This window comes from Spinacia oleracea, chromosome 6 (assembly GCF_020520425.1).
Source record: "Spinacia oleracea cultivar Varoflay chromosome 6, BTI_SOV_V1, whole genome shotgun sequence".
Taxonomy (NCBI): domain Eukaryota; kingdom Viridiplantae; phylum Streptophyta; class Magnoliopsida; order Caryophyllales; family Amaranthaceae; genus Spinacia; species Spinacia oleracea.
Window position 1 is genome coordinate 147507133 of NC_079492.1, and position 15327 is coordinate 147522459.

The following is a 15327-nucleotide window of genomic DNA, read 5'->3' on the forward strand; positions in this document are numbered from 1 at the left end:
AGCCTACCTTAATGGCCAAGATGTGGGCCCTTATTTATACTACTATAAGTTAGGAAAAAGCGTAAAGGATCAAGATTAGTCAGCTAAACATTTCCAAGTCATCTCTACGCGGATCTACTTTTCAGCCTTATCAGAATTTATGGGAATCCGTAATTATGCAGGTTTAATCAGTTTTTTCAAATAATTTTAGTGGCCATCATTTCTTTGTGGATCTTAACCACAAATTTTTATCTAAGGAGCTAACTGTTTTGGAGATTTTAGTATACGAATGTACTTTATTTCTATTTTTAGATTACCTTGATATAAATACCAAGTGTAATTATTAGAAGCCAGGCTGGAAAAGAATTGCCTAATTATCTACTTGTATTTGGTAATTTAGGGGAAAATTTAACTGTTGCTTAGAAAACGCATAAAAGTTGCTCCTTGCTTGAATCTCATTTTGGATTAATTGCATGTCAAAGAGACTTTTAGTCTTTTGTTAACATGTTAGGCACCTAACAGGTACATAGTCAAACATATAGTCGAAGTGAGGTAACAAAACGAGAGAAAATTGACTGTCATCTTTTTAACTATTGTACTGAGTTCGAGTGTTAGGTGATTCGTGGCTTACCATTTAGCCCGACTCTTATTGAAGCGAGGAAAATTGTTACTGCATTTTGTTTACTGTTACTACTCTATAATTTTTGGATAGAACTACTATTATTATGAAGTGTTTTTATTACTGCTAGATATGCATATATGTTCCCTTGAAAAAAACTGCAGTTAAACTTATGCTACTAAATGGATACTGGATTTGTCAAGTGGCATGTGCAGTTGTGAATTGCTCATTTACACGTATGTTCGACGTGTATCGGTGTATGCTTCCATCAATTGTGGATCATGTGAATTCATTTTTGTTTGGCAACATGTGAATTTATCTTATTGTATTATGAATTTATGATATGGATTAGTAATTGTTTGGGGGAAGTGGAAGGTAGTGTGAAGATTCTGTATCATATTTCCCTTTTTATTTTTTTCCCTTTAGAAGTGGCTCTCCTTTATTCTCAAGATTTGAAATTCGCTTTCTGGTACTTTTTCTAACCTCTTTTTCTTTTGGATGTGAAGCACTTTCTTTGACAAATTATGACTGGTTATATTTAAGCTTTAAGATTTTGAACTTTTTCCCCTCAACAGTCATACCGACGAAGTATTATAATTATAAACCCTAATAAAATAAGATTATTCTATCCTTTTAGCCATTTATACTGGTTACCCTGTAAATACTTTTAGTACATTCGTGTTCGAAGTTAAAAAGTTTTGACCAGCAAAGACAAGGCTTATCATTTTGAAATGGAGAATGCATTTTTTTTATTTTGGAAAATTTCCCCTTTTTGGTTGAAAACATTTTTTTATGTAACTTTTCTATTTCCCTTTTCATCCTGAATATCCAATTTAATGTGATAATAATTGGGTGGTTTAGTTTTGCTGCAAACTATACTTCTAAGTTCTAACCCCACAAAAAATGGTCACTTTTTCTTATGATGTGTTTGCGTCTTTCTTCACATATATGTATGTGGAAGCTAATTTTCTTACAAAATGTTTACAAAATGTCTATTTTCTTTGGTCATTGTTAACTTTGGATAAGGACTAAGTAGGGAGGTATTGAGGGTTTCAAAAATGGTAATAGGCATGTGGTTTGTAACAAAAGACATCTGGTTTTGTGTTTAAGGCATTTTTGTATGGCCTTCATTAGATGCTAAATTGATTGGTGTTGTGGATTATTCGCTGCGCGACTTGCGTTGGTACAAAATCTTTCCTGTTCACATGGTGCTGAAAGGCACAATAGAGGAGGGATACTTTGAACTGTTCTTGTTAGAAAAAGACATCAAATTTATTTACCCAGTTTAAACTTCTAAATATCAAGGTTGTGCCTCTTTAACTCATTTATAAGGAGTATCAGATATTCATGTAGTTTATACTGCTAATAATTTTGTCATTATTGTTATGGTAGTTGCTAGCCTGCTGTACATTTCCCCCTTCGGCTTAGGGCGTTATGGCGCAGGCGTAGGATAGTTCAGCTGGTAAGTTATCTCCCCTATCCAAGTCATGGGATCGAGTCTCGCTGCATATAATTGAAATAGTCGGGGCCCAAAGTCCACTCTGCATGTGTCGGGCCGGGCTGAGCCAATGTATAAAAAGGCTCAAGGCGCACCAAGGCGATTTGGAGTTCCCAGCGCGCCTCGGTGCGCTCATTGAAGTGAGGCGTCCTAATAAAAAAGTAAAAAAAAAAAGTGAAAAAATGGTGTGTGCCTCATGAGGTGCGCCTTATTGCGTCTCATCACGCCTTGCGCCTTAGAGCCTAGGCGCGCCTTTTCCGCGCCTTTTTATACACTTGGTTGAGCCAGGCCCACGGGCCGTCGTGTCAGGCCTAAGCCCTATTTTACCAAATTTAACGTGCTTCGTTGTGCCGTGACGTGCCTTGTCATGCTTTTTCCCAAAAAAAATTGTGGCCTTGCCCGGCCCATGACCTCGTGTTTGTGCTGGGCCGTGCTTTTTTTGGGTTGGGCCTCGGGCGGGCTCATCCCACAGCAATCTGATAGTTGGCTAGTCGCCCAGTCCCGTCAAATGTTATTGTTCTAGATTTTTTTTCAAAGAACTTGCTGCTATATGTTAAATTTTGATGTGTAAACTTTATTTATGCGAAGTCGATTGAAGAAAATGCAGTATAAAACTGTAAATGAACTCAAGACTTGTTAACCTTCTTGAATATCTGAAATGTAATTTTATGCTTCTAATTTGCACCCTATTCAACGGTTAGGTTAACATGCTTTGTAATGTAGTGACTTAGACTAGTTCCAAACTTCTCAAACGATTAGATTAAGGTCGGTAAGCAGGAAATTAAGAGCAAATCAGCTATGTTTTGGGTTCTATTATTAGTATTAGTTTGAAGTTGAATAAGGTATTATTTGGCATTTAGTCCCAGCAAATGTATGATTCTCATGGTTGTTGATGCAGATATAAGTGGAGGATAATGAACCTTATCTGTGTCGATGACTCAGCTCCTTCATTTGGGTCGCCCCACCCTTAAGCCTTAAGGAAAGGAAATTAAGGTCGTTTTTGTTTTTAGTATGCATCAATTTAATTCTGCCAAATTAATATAGTCGACATAATAAACAAGCTGTCATCTTGGACCCTTTATTTTTGTTGTTGTTTGGTTTACACTTTACAATACTTGGCTTGCCTGTTCTAGTTTTCTTTTTTCAAAGAAAATATAACACATGGTTCTGAAAATAAAGAGCATAACTCATGTTCATCCATGAAATACATATACGGAGTTGCTGTCAAAAAAAAAAAAAAAAAAACATATACGGAGTGGTACGTTGTTTAATAATGCGCATGCTGCTCAATTAAATTACATGAAAGTGTTAAAAGTAATAATTAACGAAAAATAACATTAACTGGGAGTGTAATGCACATCATGTTCCCATTATACCCCCAAGAGCACAATATAATACTCCCTCCGTCCCTTAATACTCGCACCGTTTCGACTGGACACGCTTGCCAATGCACATCTTTGACCACCAATATCTTTAACTACATATCATAAAAACTTATAAAAATATTAATATTTTGAAAATATACATTAAGATGAAACCAACAATATATTATATACTAACATTTGTTTTTATATACTAGAAATAAAATAGGGTCAAAATGAATTATGTGAATAGTGCAAAAAGTCAAAACGGTGCGAGTATTAAGGGACAGAGGGAGTAAGAGTTGTTAAGTACGTACGGAGTAGTAGATATCAGGGCATAGTAGTGGTATTCCTTCCCCCGACACCTGTTTTAGAGGGGGGGGGGGGGTTGTGGGGTGCGGGAAGGAGGGTTAAAAAGGTAGGTGACCGTGACAATGCCGATGGTAAAACTAAATGTTTTCTGTAAAATGTGGAGTACATAGTAATATGTATACAAGTTACATTACATGCTTTGTTCATTGTGTGAATGTGGTTTGGGTGTGGTGTTTTCACGATTTTCATTTATGATTTATTTAAACTTATCTGAACTTATAAGAACTTAAGTAAATTAACCTAGGTTAGTGAAAAGTAAGGTCAATAGAACATGCCTTATGATGCAGTCAATACCGTACCAATTGTAGTTTGAGAACACTTGTTGAAAGTGTTGTATTCATCTTTCCAATGTCAATCGAATTTGTTACAGTACTAGCTGTTTTTGTTGTAAATTGAACATGGCGGTCCTTATTTTTCATGTCTCCAAAATAAGTAGAAATAAGATAAACAAAATCAGACTTTAGTGGTTACGGCTTGTTTCTTAACTAACATAAAAGGTTCGGTTGATTTAGCATTTTAAAATTCACAAATTCTTATTTACAATGGGTGTACAATAAATATTGTACACCGAAGTAAAAGTTGACTTAAAATGCTTTAAAGTTACATTTATATATGTAAAAGTTATCTATTTTTTAATGATAAATTTTTTCATTTGAATAAAAAATTATTTCTTCAAAATCACTAATAATGTATAAATTAATCATTTAACCCTTTAAAATGTTTATCTATCAACTTTTTAATTTTATGATATAAAAGTTACAGAAAAATAGGTTAAAGTTACGAAAAACTGCATAAAAGTTATCTTGGTGTACAATAAATTTATTGTACACCTTGTGCGCGCAAGACCTTTTGTTTAAAATTAACGTATATGCTCCTGTCAATTGTAGTCCTTAATGTATGTATGTCGGACACACTTAATTTGTTTCCTTACATATAGTGTTATACTCCACTTCATGATATGGCACAAGTGAAATTCAAACTTAATTTGATGTCTTTCACTTGTTGGGTTCTTGATATCCTCACAATGAAGCAATTTCTACATCCACTTTCCACCTCATCAAGCCAACCTCTCGCTATCTATTGGTCCATGTCATAAATAACCGCCATGTTTTTTCCTTAAACATTTTTGTTTTAAGGCCTAAATTTTGGGTTGTTTGTCATGAAAATATTGTATTATTGATTTATTGGAATGTGATTGAAGGTGCATTTGGTTTTTTTTTTTTTTGGGTTTGATTGCAAAATTATGAATAGGAAATAAGAGTTCGTTAATGTTCCTTTAATATTCTTTGAATGTAACATAAATTATAGAAGTATTTAGTTTGCATATGCATGAAGGGATATTAGGAGTTGGGGAACATTTATTCAAATTGGAACAAAAAAATAATTTTATGCACATGACTTGCCTAATTAGTTTGACACCTTTAGATTTTTCCACCTCATATTGAATCATCCGATCCAAAATCACGGAGGAGGTTGATTGGCTGCTCATTTTTCATTGACGTGGCACTGCCACAAAGTGCCATGTCATTGCTCATTGCAAAATTTGTACAAAACAGTTGATGTTCTAATGCTATATTCCATTAAAGAGTCTTAATTTCTTCAAGGTTCTCTCTTGAAATTGTTTTTTTTTTATTTTTTTATTTTGTTGTTTGACTTGTTTCTTAGAGAGGCATGGAGCAATAGGGATATCTGAATATATGTGCTGAGGTATTGACATAATGATCATGTTTCTTTTCTATATAATCTAGTATTAGAACTTATATATTTTCTCCTAATAAAAATCAAACGTATTGTAATTTATTATACTTGTGGAGTACTTAAAAAAAAGTGCATACATTTTGCAGTGTATTGAACACGTGAATGTAATACTGTACTACGTACGTACTGTGGTAGACGTGCTAGGCACTTCGAGTTGTATATCCCTCCCGGATGGAGATGGTTGTAGTGTATTTGACGCGATAAATGGCAACTACATGCAAAAAAGGGAGCAATACACTTAGCTATGGAGTTTGACGGTTTTGCTGGTAATTATTGGTTTGTTTGCAATAATGTAGTATGGTAAATATTGGTTTGTTTGCAATAATGTAGCAGTACTTTGAGATAATGTTGGGCAGTTATACTTCATTGTTTAAGAAATATATGCTGGTTAAGGATATCAAATCATCTTTAAGGTGTCGTGTGGATGTTTTCAAGTAGAATTGAATGTCATATTAGTTATCATACCAACTTTGATGTGGTATCTTGTGATCATGTGAAGATATGCTGTGTTTATGCATTCACATATCCTTTTCAAAGGTGTTTTAGTGAATGCATGTGTCCATTATGAGCTTATGACCCTACGACCCAAGTCTAATTTTGTTGCTTATTTAACGACACTTTTTGTTCATTTGGAGCCACCCTACCCTAAAGAGTAAATACTTAACTAAAAAAAAATCTTGGGTCTTTTGGGTACACCTAGCTCTATGTAGTTGTGGTTACTGTGCGGGTTGGGACAAAGTCGTTACATAGTAAAAAAGGTTGGGTCATTAAAGGGTCACTTTGAAGAATGTTGAAGCAGGTCAAGGTCAATAGATTGTCGGTAGTTGACAACCCAATAAACGAGCCATTAAAAATTAATGAGAATGGAGATAGATAAAGGTAAGCACAAGTGCATATGAAGCTATGCATATAATTATCTTTTGTCATAACTACTAAAAATATTGACCATGTTCCATAAAGACTTTGTACTCAATGAGCAATTCACTACAAGAAATTGTACTATTAACGACGGGAAATTCCGTCGCTAAAGGTCAATTATTATTGATTAACGACAGGATTTTCCGTCGCGAATCCGTCATAAAAGGGGCTGTCGTTAACCTGTCGTAAAAGACATTTACGACGGTTGCTCTCGTCTTTGTTGGATTGTTCCTTTTGCGACGGGATTTTTACCCGTCGTTATTAGGTTGTCATAAAAGATACACGTTTTTGTAGTGATTATGTTAAAAAAGTAGTCTAGCTTTGCGTATGTGGAAACACTTAATAAAAATTGTGTTGAACGGGCTAACGAAATCCGAGTTAAAGGCTAAAAGACTTAATTCGGGAGTGAACCAATGGAAAAAGTGGTAAAGAAAAATTGTAACGAGAACGGGCGAACTTTGTAGAAATGTGCCCAATGTTACTTTTGCATGCATTTGTTAGTTATGTATTGACGTTAGTTAACTAACTTACATATTTTAGTCAATGCATTTCTCTTGCACAGTACTTATGTCGAACCTCACCTAATAAAAGGTGATTGATATACTTCATTTTTTACAAATCAAACTATTTAATTAGCGTTAAAATGAAGCTAAAATGGTAATTAATAATTATGATATAATTATTATTTATTTATTTGTTTAAGTAGATATTTTATAAGTTAAGAAAAAGTTAAATATGAATAGTCGCATCCTTCTTCAATCTCAAAAAAGGTCCTCAATACTCTAGAAAATATCTTAATATTTTTGTTATGGAAGAAAATATCCTATTTTTCTTTTGAAGGAAGAAAATATCCTAATTTTTGAACGCCTATTAATGTAAGAACTCAAAGTGAGGTGAGTTCATAATTGAATCGAATTTAATTTAATTCAATACCAAAGCTACAACAGATCGAAAGACCCCCTCGTTGAATGCTGTATCAAACAGCGATGTGACAGAGGGTATTCATCATTGTCAGATCTCATCCACAACGATCGTGGTTTTGCCGGATTAGAATTTTGTTTGATTCAAATTATTTTGTACGGAGTATTTGTTAGTTTTGATTTCTATTGTAGATGTCGTATGACTATTTTATCAATGAACTAATTTTGAGTTCATACAATATTTGATGTCCTAATCACAAAAGAAAAGTGCATTCCCCAAGATATTTTAGTGATGCGTGATGTTATGATCATCACTTCTTTTGTTTCATTTTACGAAGTACTCCGTATATCTTAAGACTATTTTTTTTGGTGCTAATGAGCCACAAGGGCGGGGGATGAGAATCGATCCCAGGATCACCTGGAACCGGAATGGAAGCTCTAACCAACTGAGCTATCCATCTTAAGACTATGACATATAAGCAAATAAACTTAATTTTTTTTCTTAAAGAACACCTATTTCAAAAGGTCTTGCGCGCACAAGGTGTACAATAAATTTATTGTATACCAAGATAACTTTTATGCAGTTTTTCGTAACTTTAACCTATTTTTCTGTAACTTTTATATTATAAAATTAAAAAGTTGATAGATAAATATTTTAAAGGGTTAAATGATTAATTTATACATTATTAGTGATTTTGAAGAAATAATTTTTATTGAAATGAAAAATTTTATCATTAAAAAATAGATAACTTTTACATATATAAACGTAACTTTTAAGTATTTTGAGTCAACTTTTATTTCGGTGTACAATATTTATTGTACACCAATTGTAAATAAGAATTTGTGCACCTATTTCTCGTTATGCATTCTCAATCTTTAACTTAAGTGTAATGCGAAAATAATTAAATGTTGGTTTATTTATAACTCGGGTTTTAGCCTAATGCAAGTTCAATTATTTATGTTTATATTTGTATTTCTTTTCTGCAAACCAAAAATAAATAGAGAAATATTACAACTATCTTGATTTAGCTCTAAAAGCTTTTGACATCATATGTTAAAACTAACATAACATTATTTTCCAATCTCAAAAAAAAAAACATTATTTAAAGATCATTTGGAATTTATTGATTTTATACCTTATTTTTTTAGTATGACCTACTAAAATCTCTATGCATTAGGGTAAACAAAATATTGTGCTCTATTTAAAGAAGACATGACACAATAATAAACGATGTGCCAAATCAATTTCTGAATTTTGTACACTCAGGAGCTCGATTGATTCCCGATTACTCCACCTTTTAAAAAAAAAATTGTCTCACCAAACATTAAAATGGAACCTATAAACATCTCATGAAAACTTTGTTTAGGATAATGCATCAAGGGGATTGAGTTCATATAAGTTAATACTCCGTAATTCGTATAATACATATTTTTTGGTGCAAATGAACCACAAGAGTAATAATAAATTACAAATAGGGGAGGGGATTCGAACCTCAAACCTATCGTACACAGACACTCGAGACCTCATATAATATTTACTTGACATCACAATATTTTAACTAAACATTTTAATATTAACCGCTTACCAAAAAGGGAATGAAAGCTTATTTTAAAATGTACCAAAAAGATTATATCGAACTCTAAGACAAAAGTTGCATAAACAAGTCCATTTCAAAAGCTACAACAATACAACTCATACTCCCTTGGAGAGTTGGAGTGATAATTTAAAGAGAAGTTATTCTGGTTTCTTTTTGGCACCTACAAGATTATGATGGATATTCCCCTTGAAAGTCATTTTTGGGTGATCCCATTTAGATATTTCTTTGAGAAATATCAGAAAATGAAATTAAATTATGTAGCAGAAAAATGTTGAGTCTTTCTGTCTTGATATCAATAATGGATTTCAAAATACAATAATAGCTTATTCAGATCAGATCAGATCAGATCAGGCCTGAGCTATAGGAAATGCAGAACCAATTTTGTTTCCTAGACGATAACACTTGATATTAACCGGGTATGGACCCACCTCTATGTGGTTTTCCTCTCCTCCTGCAAAGAAGCACAATGTGTACAGGGCTAGTTCAAACTCCGGGCTTACTCCTACAAACATGCTTGACAGAGATTTGAGGATTCCATTCCACTCAAACTGAACTGTGAGCAACTGTGTCTCGGAATCAGGCTGCAGAGGAAACATAGACAGAGAAAAACCAGGTTTATTAAGGTGATACAAATATTATTAGTGGTAAAGGAAACAAAAATGAAAAACACTACAAATTAGCTTAGTCTTGGAATAATCAAAAAATGCAAAATAGCGCGAAGTTTGGGATGTCTAATATCTCGAGAGACATGCCCACTACTCTTTGTGAATACATGTTCACAACCCTATTAGAGCTTTGGACACGTAGGTTACGTTCTCTTCACCTAAATTTCACTTACTTATCTTATTGACCCTAAACTTATCCTATATCATCTTGACCCTTAATTATATGAACTTATTGACCCTTATATTATCTTATCTGGACTTATTGACCATTATGCTATGTTATCTTATCTTATCTAAGACCCGAAATAAGTGAAAAGTGAGAGCCTACTAGAGATGCTTTCTATTGTTCTTATAATCATCTGGTGTGAACACAGTAACTCTTAGTTTTATTCTCCAATCAATATTTACTTTGCCACAGATTTAAGAAATGCACATAAAAATCTGTACAAAAAAGAAACAAAAGATGAGGAACACTTCTTACATAGGACCCCTCTCTTAGGTGTTCTATGCACATGCTTTTTTAATAGGCTATTACAAGTAAAGACTCGATATTATAAAGCGAAGGTCAGCTAATACAGGTAATGGGTCAATATATAGTGAAGCTCACTTAGTCTTGCCTGAACTAGCATACTATCGCACCTAAAAGTGTGTGGTACCTAAGTTGGAAGAAGGAAAGATTGTTCAGCAAAACAAGAAAGCTAGTCTTGTTGTTCTGGAGGGGTTTGTATAACAGTTGCCATAACAGGAATGACAGATTATGAACAGGATTACCCAAAAGTATGATAAGAAGCAGAGATAATATTAACTGATCAAGAGATGTGATCATCTAATTTTCATATAATTCAGAATTGCTACATATTTGCTCCAAAATGAAAACAAAGGATCACAGTTAATCACTTACAAATTGCCTGTTTCTGCGAGGCAAGATATAACCTTGATAATCTGCTTTGCCCTTTGCTTCCTCAAGGTAAAACTGCAGAAAGAACAGAAAGTGTTTTATGTCAAGACTTCAGAAAGTACAAACTCCGTTGGACACAGAAGAATCGATACTTAACAGAAACCTAAATGAGTAAGGAAAGAAAGGTATACATTCAAGCGACAGAAGTTTCAAGTTTACATGTCTAATCATTATGCATACTATGAAAGTTGCGTTCTATTCACCTGATTTTCACCTATTTTTCCTGAACTTATTAGAACTTATCAAAACTTATTTTAGTTATAAGTTGTACTTGGTCAACCTTTATTTTTCCTGAACTTCTCTTATCTGAACTTAAATTGCACTTATTTTTCCTAAAATAAGTGGAAATAAGGTGAACAGAACAGAGCCTTAATAAACAATAATGTCAATTTAGTTATGTTAGATGAGACTTTGTAAGAACTACTTCCAGTTTCCTATGACTGTAGTAATCGCAATACAGGCATGTACCTGAAGCCAGTTGTGAAAGCCTGAAACTTGTTGTTCTCCACGCGACTTGATTTCTCCAACAAAGACATGTTCAAAAGAAGATGAGCATCCAGAAGTACCACCTCGGCCATAAAGAGTGAACCAGAGATCTATTAGCATTCTCTTAAATTCCTGGTAATTCTCAGTGAAAATTCCACTGCTTGAAAGATACTTGTAAAGGTACTTGATAGGTGCAGTTCTACTAATCTCTTCAACAAATGCGGCTTGTTCCCGTCTTTCTTCCTCTGTTACCTTTTCCTTATATCCTTCATGTGGGTTGTAGTTGTCAAGCAAGGCACAGAAACGAGAAAAAGTAGGTTTCCTCAAAACATCTTCACTAACCCATGAAAAGAGACTGGCTTCTGCCATATCTTCCCTGTCATGGACCCTTTTTCCCTCACCAACATCAAGTTCATAGTCATTTCCAGGTGTCAACCGGTTTAAATCGAGTTCCCATAGCCTTGCACAAGCTCTTCTGTAATCAGAAAGCTCATTTTCAGATGGGTCCATTTCACCATCATAGTTGACTTCCTGTGAATATTGCTGCTCATTTGCTGGACATTTATATGAACCCCAATGTTCCATATGAATCTGTTAATTGATGAAAGATAAAGTTAGAATCTTAAGTCCCTATCCATGGTTAAACATTACAATACATAGTATCTGATGGCGGAAAGACTCATGTTTGCTTCAAACTCTACCAACACAAAACATAACAGTAAATAATGTACTTCCTCCGTTCTTTTTTATGACACAATTATTTAGGCATGTTTGCCAATACACGAATTCAATTATGGATAAGAAATTTTTTATAAAAAGTTGATATTTAAAAAATATTTATTGAGACAAATCTAATATATCCCACACGAGTATGTTTTTTCTTAAGTATAAATCACAAAAGGAAGTCAAATGAGCTTGTGTGAATATTGTCCAAAACCCAATTGTGTCTTCTAATAAGAAACAGAGGGAGTATTAATTTCCAGTAGAAGACTCATATTTCTTCTATTCAACCTTACATTTTCCTTTCCATTCCGCACTGCACTACTGCTCTTCACATTTCAATCCTACGGAAATTATTTCTTCAAAAGTTACAAGTTTTGCATGTATGACCATTGCAATCTACAGATCCTTCTTGGAGAAAGTAGTTAACCTAAACAAAACAAAGGCATGCAATTTTCCTCCCCAATTCCCATATAGAAAAGTGATCACCAAAGAGTTCTCAGTTTGAAATGAAAAATGATCATCTTTGCCACAAGCAAATTAATCAAAGTCTAAAGAAGTGTGACATAAACATACATTTTTATTTTTCTTTTTTATTCTTTTTATAAAGAAAAGTGAACAGAAATTAGGATAATCTTCTCTCAAAACTACATCCTAACTTAAACATAAACATACATATGGGAAGTGTACAACTGTACATCATACCTTTTGAGGCCGCTTCTGATGCTTCTTGTGGGCAGGTTGCCAACCATCAGCGTTTTCCTCTTGTTCGTTCTACATGGACCAAGGAAGAGAAAAGTTTTAAACCACAAAAATGACTTCCCTACAGTAACACACACAATAGATCAGCAGTCTGTACACAAAACTAACCTCTTCATTTCGGTTATAACTAGGCCTCTCTTGATGTTCATCCTGTTGATAATTCTCTTGTGTAGTCTACTCACAGATGCCAAAGAATGTTCAAACAAGTTAATTTAGTACAAATGCATCTGAAGAGAGACAAATTGCCACAATCAGAATTACACTCAATGTACTGTACTAGATAGCTTGATCGAATCACTCATTCCTGTGAATAAATGAAACTAAAGTTGATGATGCACATAACAGATTTCGATTTCCCTGAAAACATGTCTTGTTTCCTTGAATCATAGATTACGAATAACAACAACAATGAGCATCACAACTCACAAGTGTCATCCCCCCGAAAAATGATAAAGTCAATCACTAGGAGTGGATAAAATGATCTGCATCTGACTATATTTTCGTAAATTTGATAGGTAGAAATTCACTAATCACAGGATTGTTCAACAATTTGCATCAAAATACCCCTCATAACATTTGGATCGTGCTATTTAATCCAAAAATCAATCACAATTTCTTTCATAATCCTTGTATGCATAATCCTTAATTGTTTGATTTCATTCACTTCATTAACCAAACCTTCAATTGAAAAGGTATAAATCTCAAAGCAAATAATAACAATTAATTTTTAATCCATGATTAAATAAAATGATGTGCATCTGACTATATTTTCGCAAAATTTGATAGGTAGAAATTCACTAATCAAAGGATTGTTCAACAATTTTCATCAAAATAACCCTCATAACATTTGATCGTGCTATTTAATCCAAAATTAATCACAATTTCTTTCATAATCCTTGTATGCATAACCCTTAATTGTTCGATTTCATTCACTTCATTTTTTTTTAATTTTTTGAATTAATTTCATTCACTTCATTAACCAAACCTTACATTGAAAAACTATAAATCTCAAAACAAATAATAACAATTAACTGTTAATCCATGATTAAATAAAATGATCAAAATTCAAAATTCAAGAAAAAAAACCTGGTGAGGTCTGGATTTACGGAATTCGGAATTCTCAGCAGCATAAGAATTGTGTTGATCCGTTTGATCGTTATCCCGCTCCCCAGATACAACCTGCGCATTTTAGCCAATTCCCAACGATCAACAAATATAAAATGAATTCCATTATACAGAGTAATTCTATATGTTTATGGAACATAGGAGGGTAATTCAGCAAACCTGCGCCCAGCTGGATCTAGAACGTTCTTCTATTGCTTCAGAATTGTTGTTGTTGTTGTTGTTATCGTCGTCGTCGTTTCGTCGATCATGGTGGCCGATCGCAACGTCGACGAGACCCTTGATCAAACCCTCCATTATTGATTTTCTCTCTCTAAAAAAAAGTTAAAGTTAACTTTTCCGGTAGTAGTAGAATGCAAGAGATTGATAGAGAAAGCGACTATAATTAATTAATTAAAATTAAAATGTGAGATTTTTTTCTTGATATGGAGAGAGAAAGAAAGAGAGGGAGTGACAGTTGAAAAGTAGAGATTTAAATAATGTTAGAAGAAATAACGAAGATAAACGGAAGGTAACGTCAGTTGTCGATATAGCTTCAAGTAAATGCCGGGAACGCACGCGGTGACCCGGATCGGACATGTCACGTAAATGGTCAATAATACTAAATGTTTTTTACTCCCACTAATACCTGGGATCCAGGAATTATAAAATGGGGGTCCCAAATTTATACTCCGTTATACACAGAGAACAAAAAAAAATATACACTCCCAATTCCCAAAACCAAAATAACTAACTGTTCATATGTTAAAAAATATGACGGACTAATTAAAATGTAGAAAATCACTGTAGTCATGAGTTCATTCGAAATTGAAAGTTTTGACAAGCTAACCAGGATCAAAACAACAACACAAAGACATTTTACCACAAAGGGACATAAACCATAAATCATACTCCCTCCGTATTTATTTAAGAGATACACTTGGTCGGACACGGGTATTAAGAAAAAGAATTGAATGAAATAAATAATAAAACAAGTGGGTTTGGGTAGATATTTTAATGAGTAAAAAAGTGCGGACCATGTCATTTTAGGAGGTGGGAGGTGGGAGGTGGGGGCGGGGGTGGGGTGTAAATAGATTATTTAATTAGATGGTGGGGTTGATAAGTTACTAAAAATAGCAAATGTATCTTTTAAATAAATATGGTCAAAAAGGCAAGTGTATCCATTAAATAAATACGAAGGAGAACTCCCTATGATAAATAAAAAAAATCAAATCAATACAAACTTTTTGCCACAACTAGAACTCTAGAAGTCTAGAAATCGTATGTACAAAAAAAATACAAATCAAATCAAGCAACCACTCAATGACTCATTGACTCAAACATTAAAAGAATAAATCAATTACTCCGTATATTATTTGAACTCAAACACCACAAAATTAACTCATTGATGTTATCTGGAAATTGAAATCACCCAAATTTCAATTAAAAAAATTTGATTCAATTGTTTACTTGAACATTAAAGACTCGAGAGGTGATGGAGGCACAAATCGGTAGCGACAAGCTTCCAAGGCTGCAGCAACTTAGCAATGGCGGATCCGACGAACATGTATGGAAGAGAGAGAAATGACAGAGTTTTTCACTTTTAGCCTTT

The 15327-nt window shown here is 33.7% G+C and overlaps 1 protein-coding gene across 2 annotated transcripts; it reads right to left on the reverse strand.

Moving 5' to 3' along the window:
- Nucleotides 1–9077: 9077 nt before the first annotated feature.
- Nucleotides 9078–15327, reverse strand: LOC110781746 (uncharacterized). Of its 2 annotated transcripts, XM_056831246.1 has the most exons (8): nucleotides 15186–15327; nucleotides 13899–14049; nucleotides 13701–13793; nucleotides 12723–12788; nucleotides 12558–12626; nucleotides 11115–11723; nucleotides 10590–10661; nucleotides 9078–9604 (listed from the first exon to the last, which is right to left on the reverse strand). In XM_056831246.1, exons 1-8 carry the CDS (start codon nucleotides 15191–15193, stop codon nucleotides 9371–9373), a joined length of 1302 nt encoding a protein of 433 aa, XP_056687224.1. In that variant the 5' UTR covers nucleotides 15194–15327; the 3' UTR covers nucleotides 9078–9370. The 2 variants fall into 2 exon arrangements, with proteins under 2 accessions (XP_056687224.1, XP_021841488.1); XM_021985796.2 differs by lacking the exon at nucleotides 15186–15327 and having other exon boundaries at nucleotides 13899–14287.

Excerpts from the sequence above, each read along its gene's own strand:
- LOC110781746 (XM_056831246.1), bottom strand. Across the intron at positions 12,789-13,700 it reads GTAAATCCAGACCTCACCAG|ACTACACAAGAGAATTATCA; the intron begins GTTTTTTTTCTT and ends ATCTGTGAGTAG. Across the intron at positions 10,662-11,114 it reads GCTTTCACAACTGGCTTCAG|TTTTACCTTGAGGAAGCAAA; the intron begins GTACATGCCTGT and ends TTCTTTCTGCAG.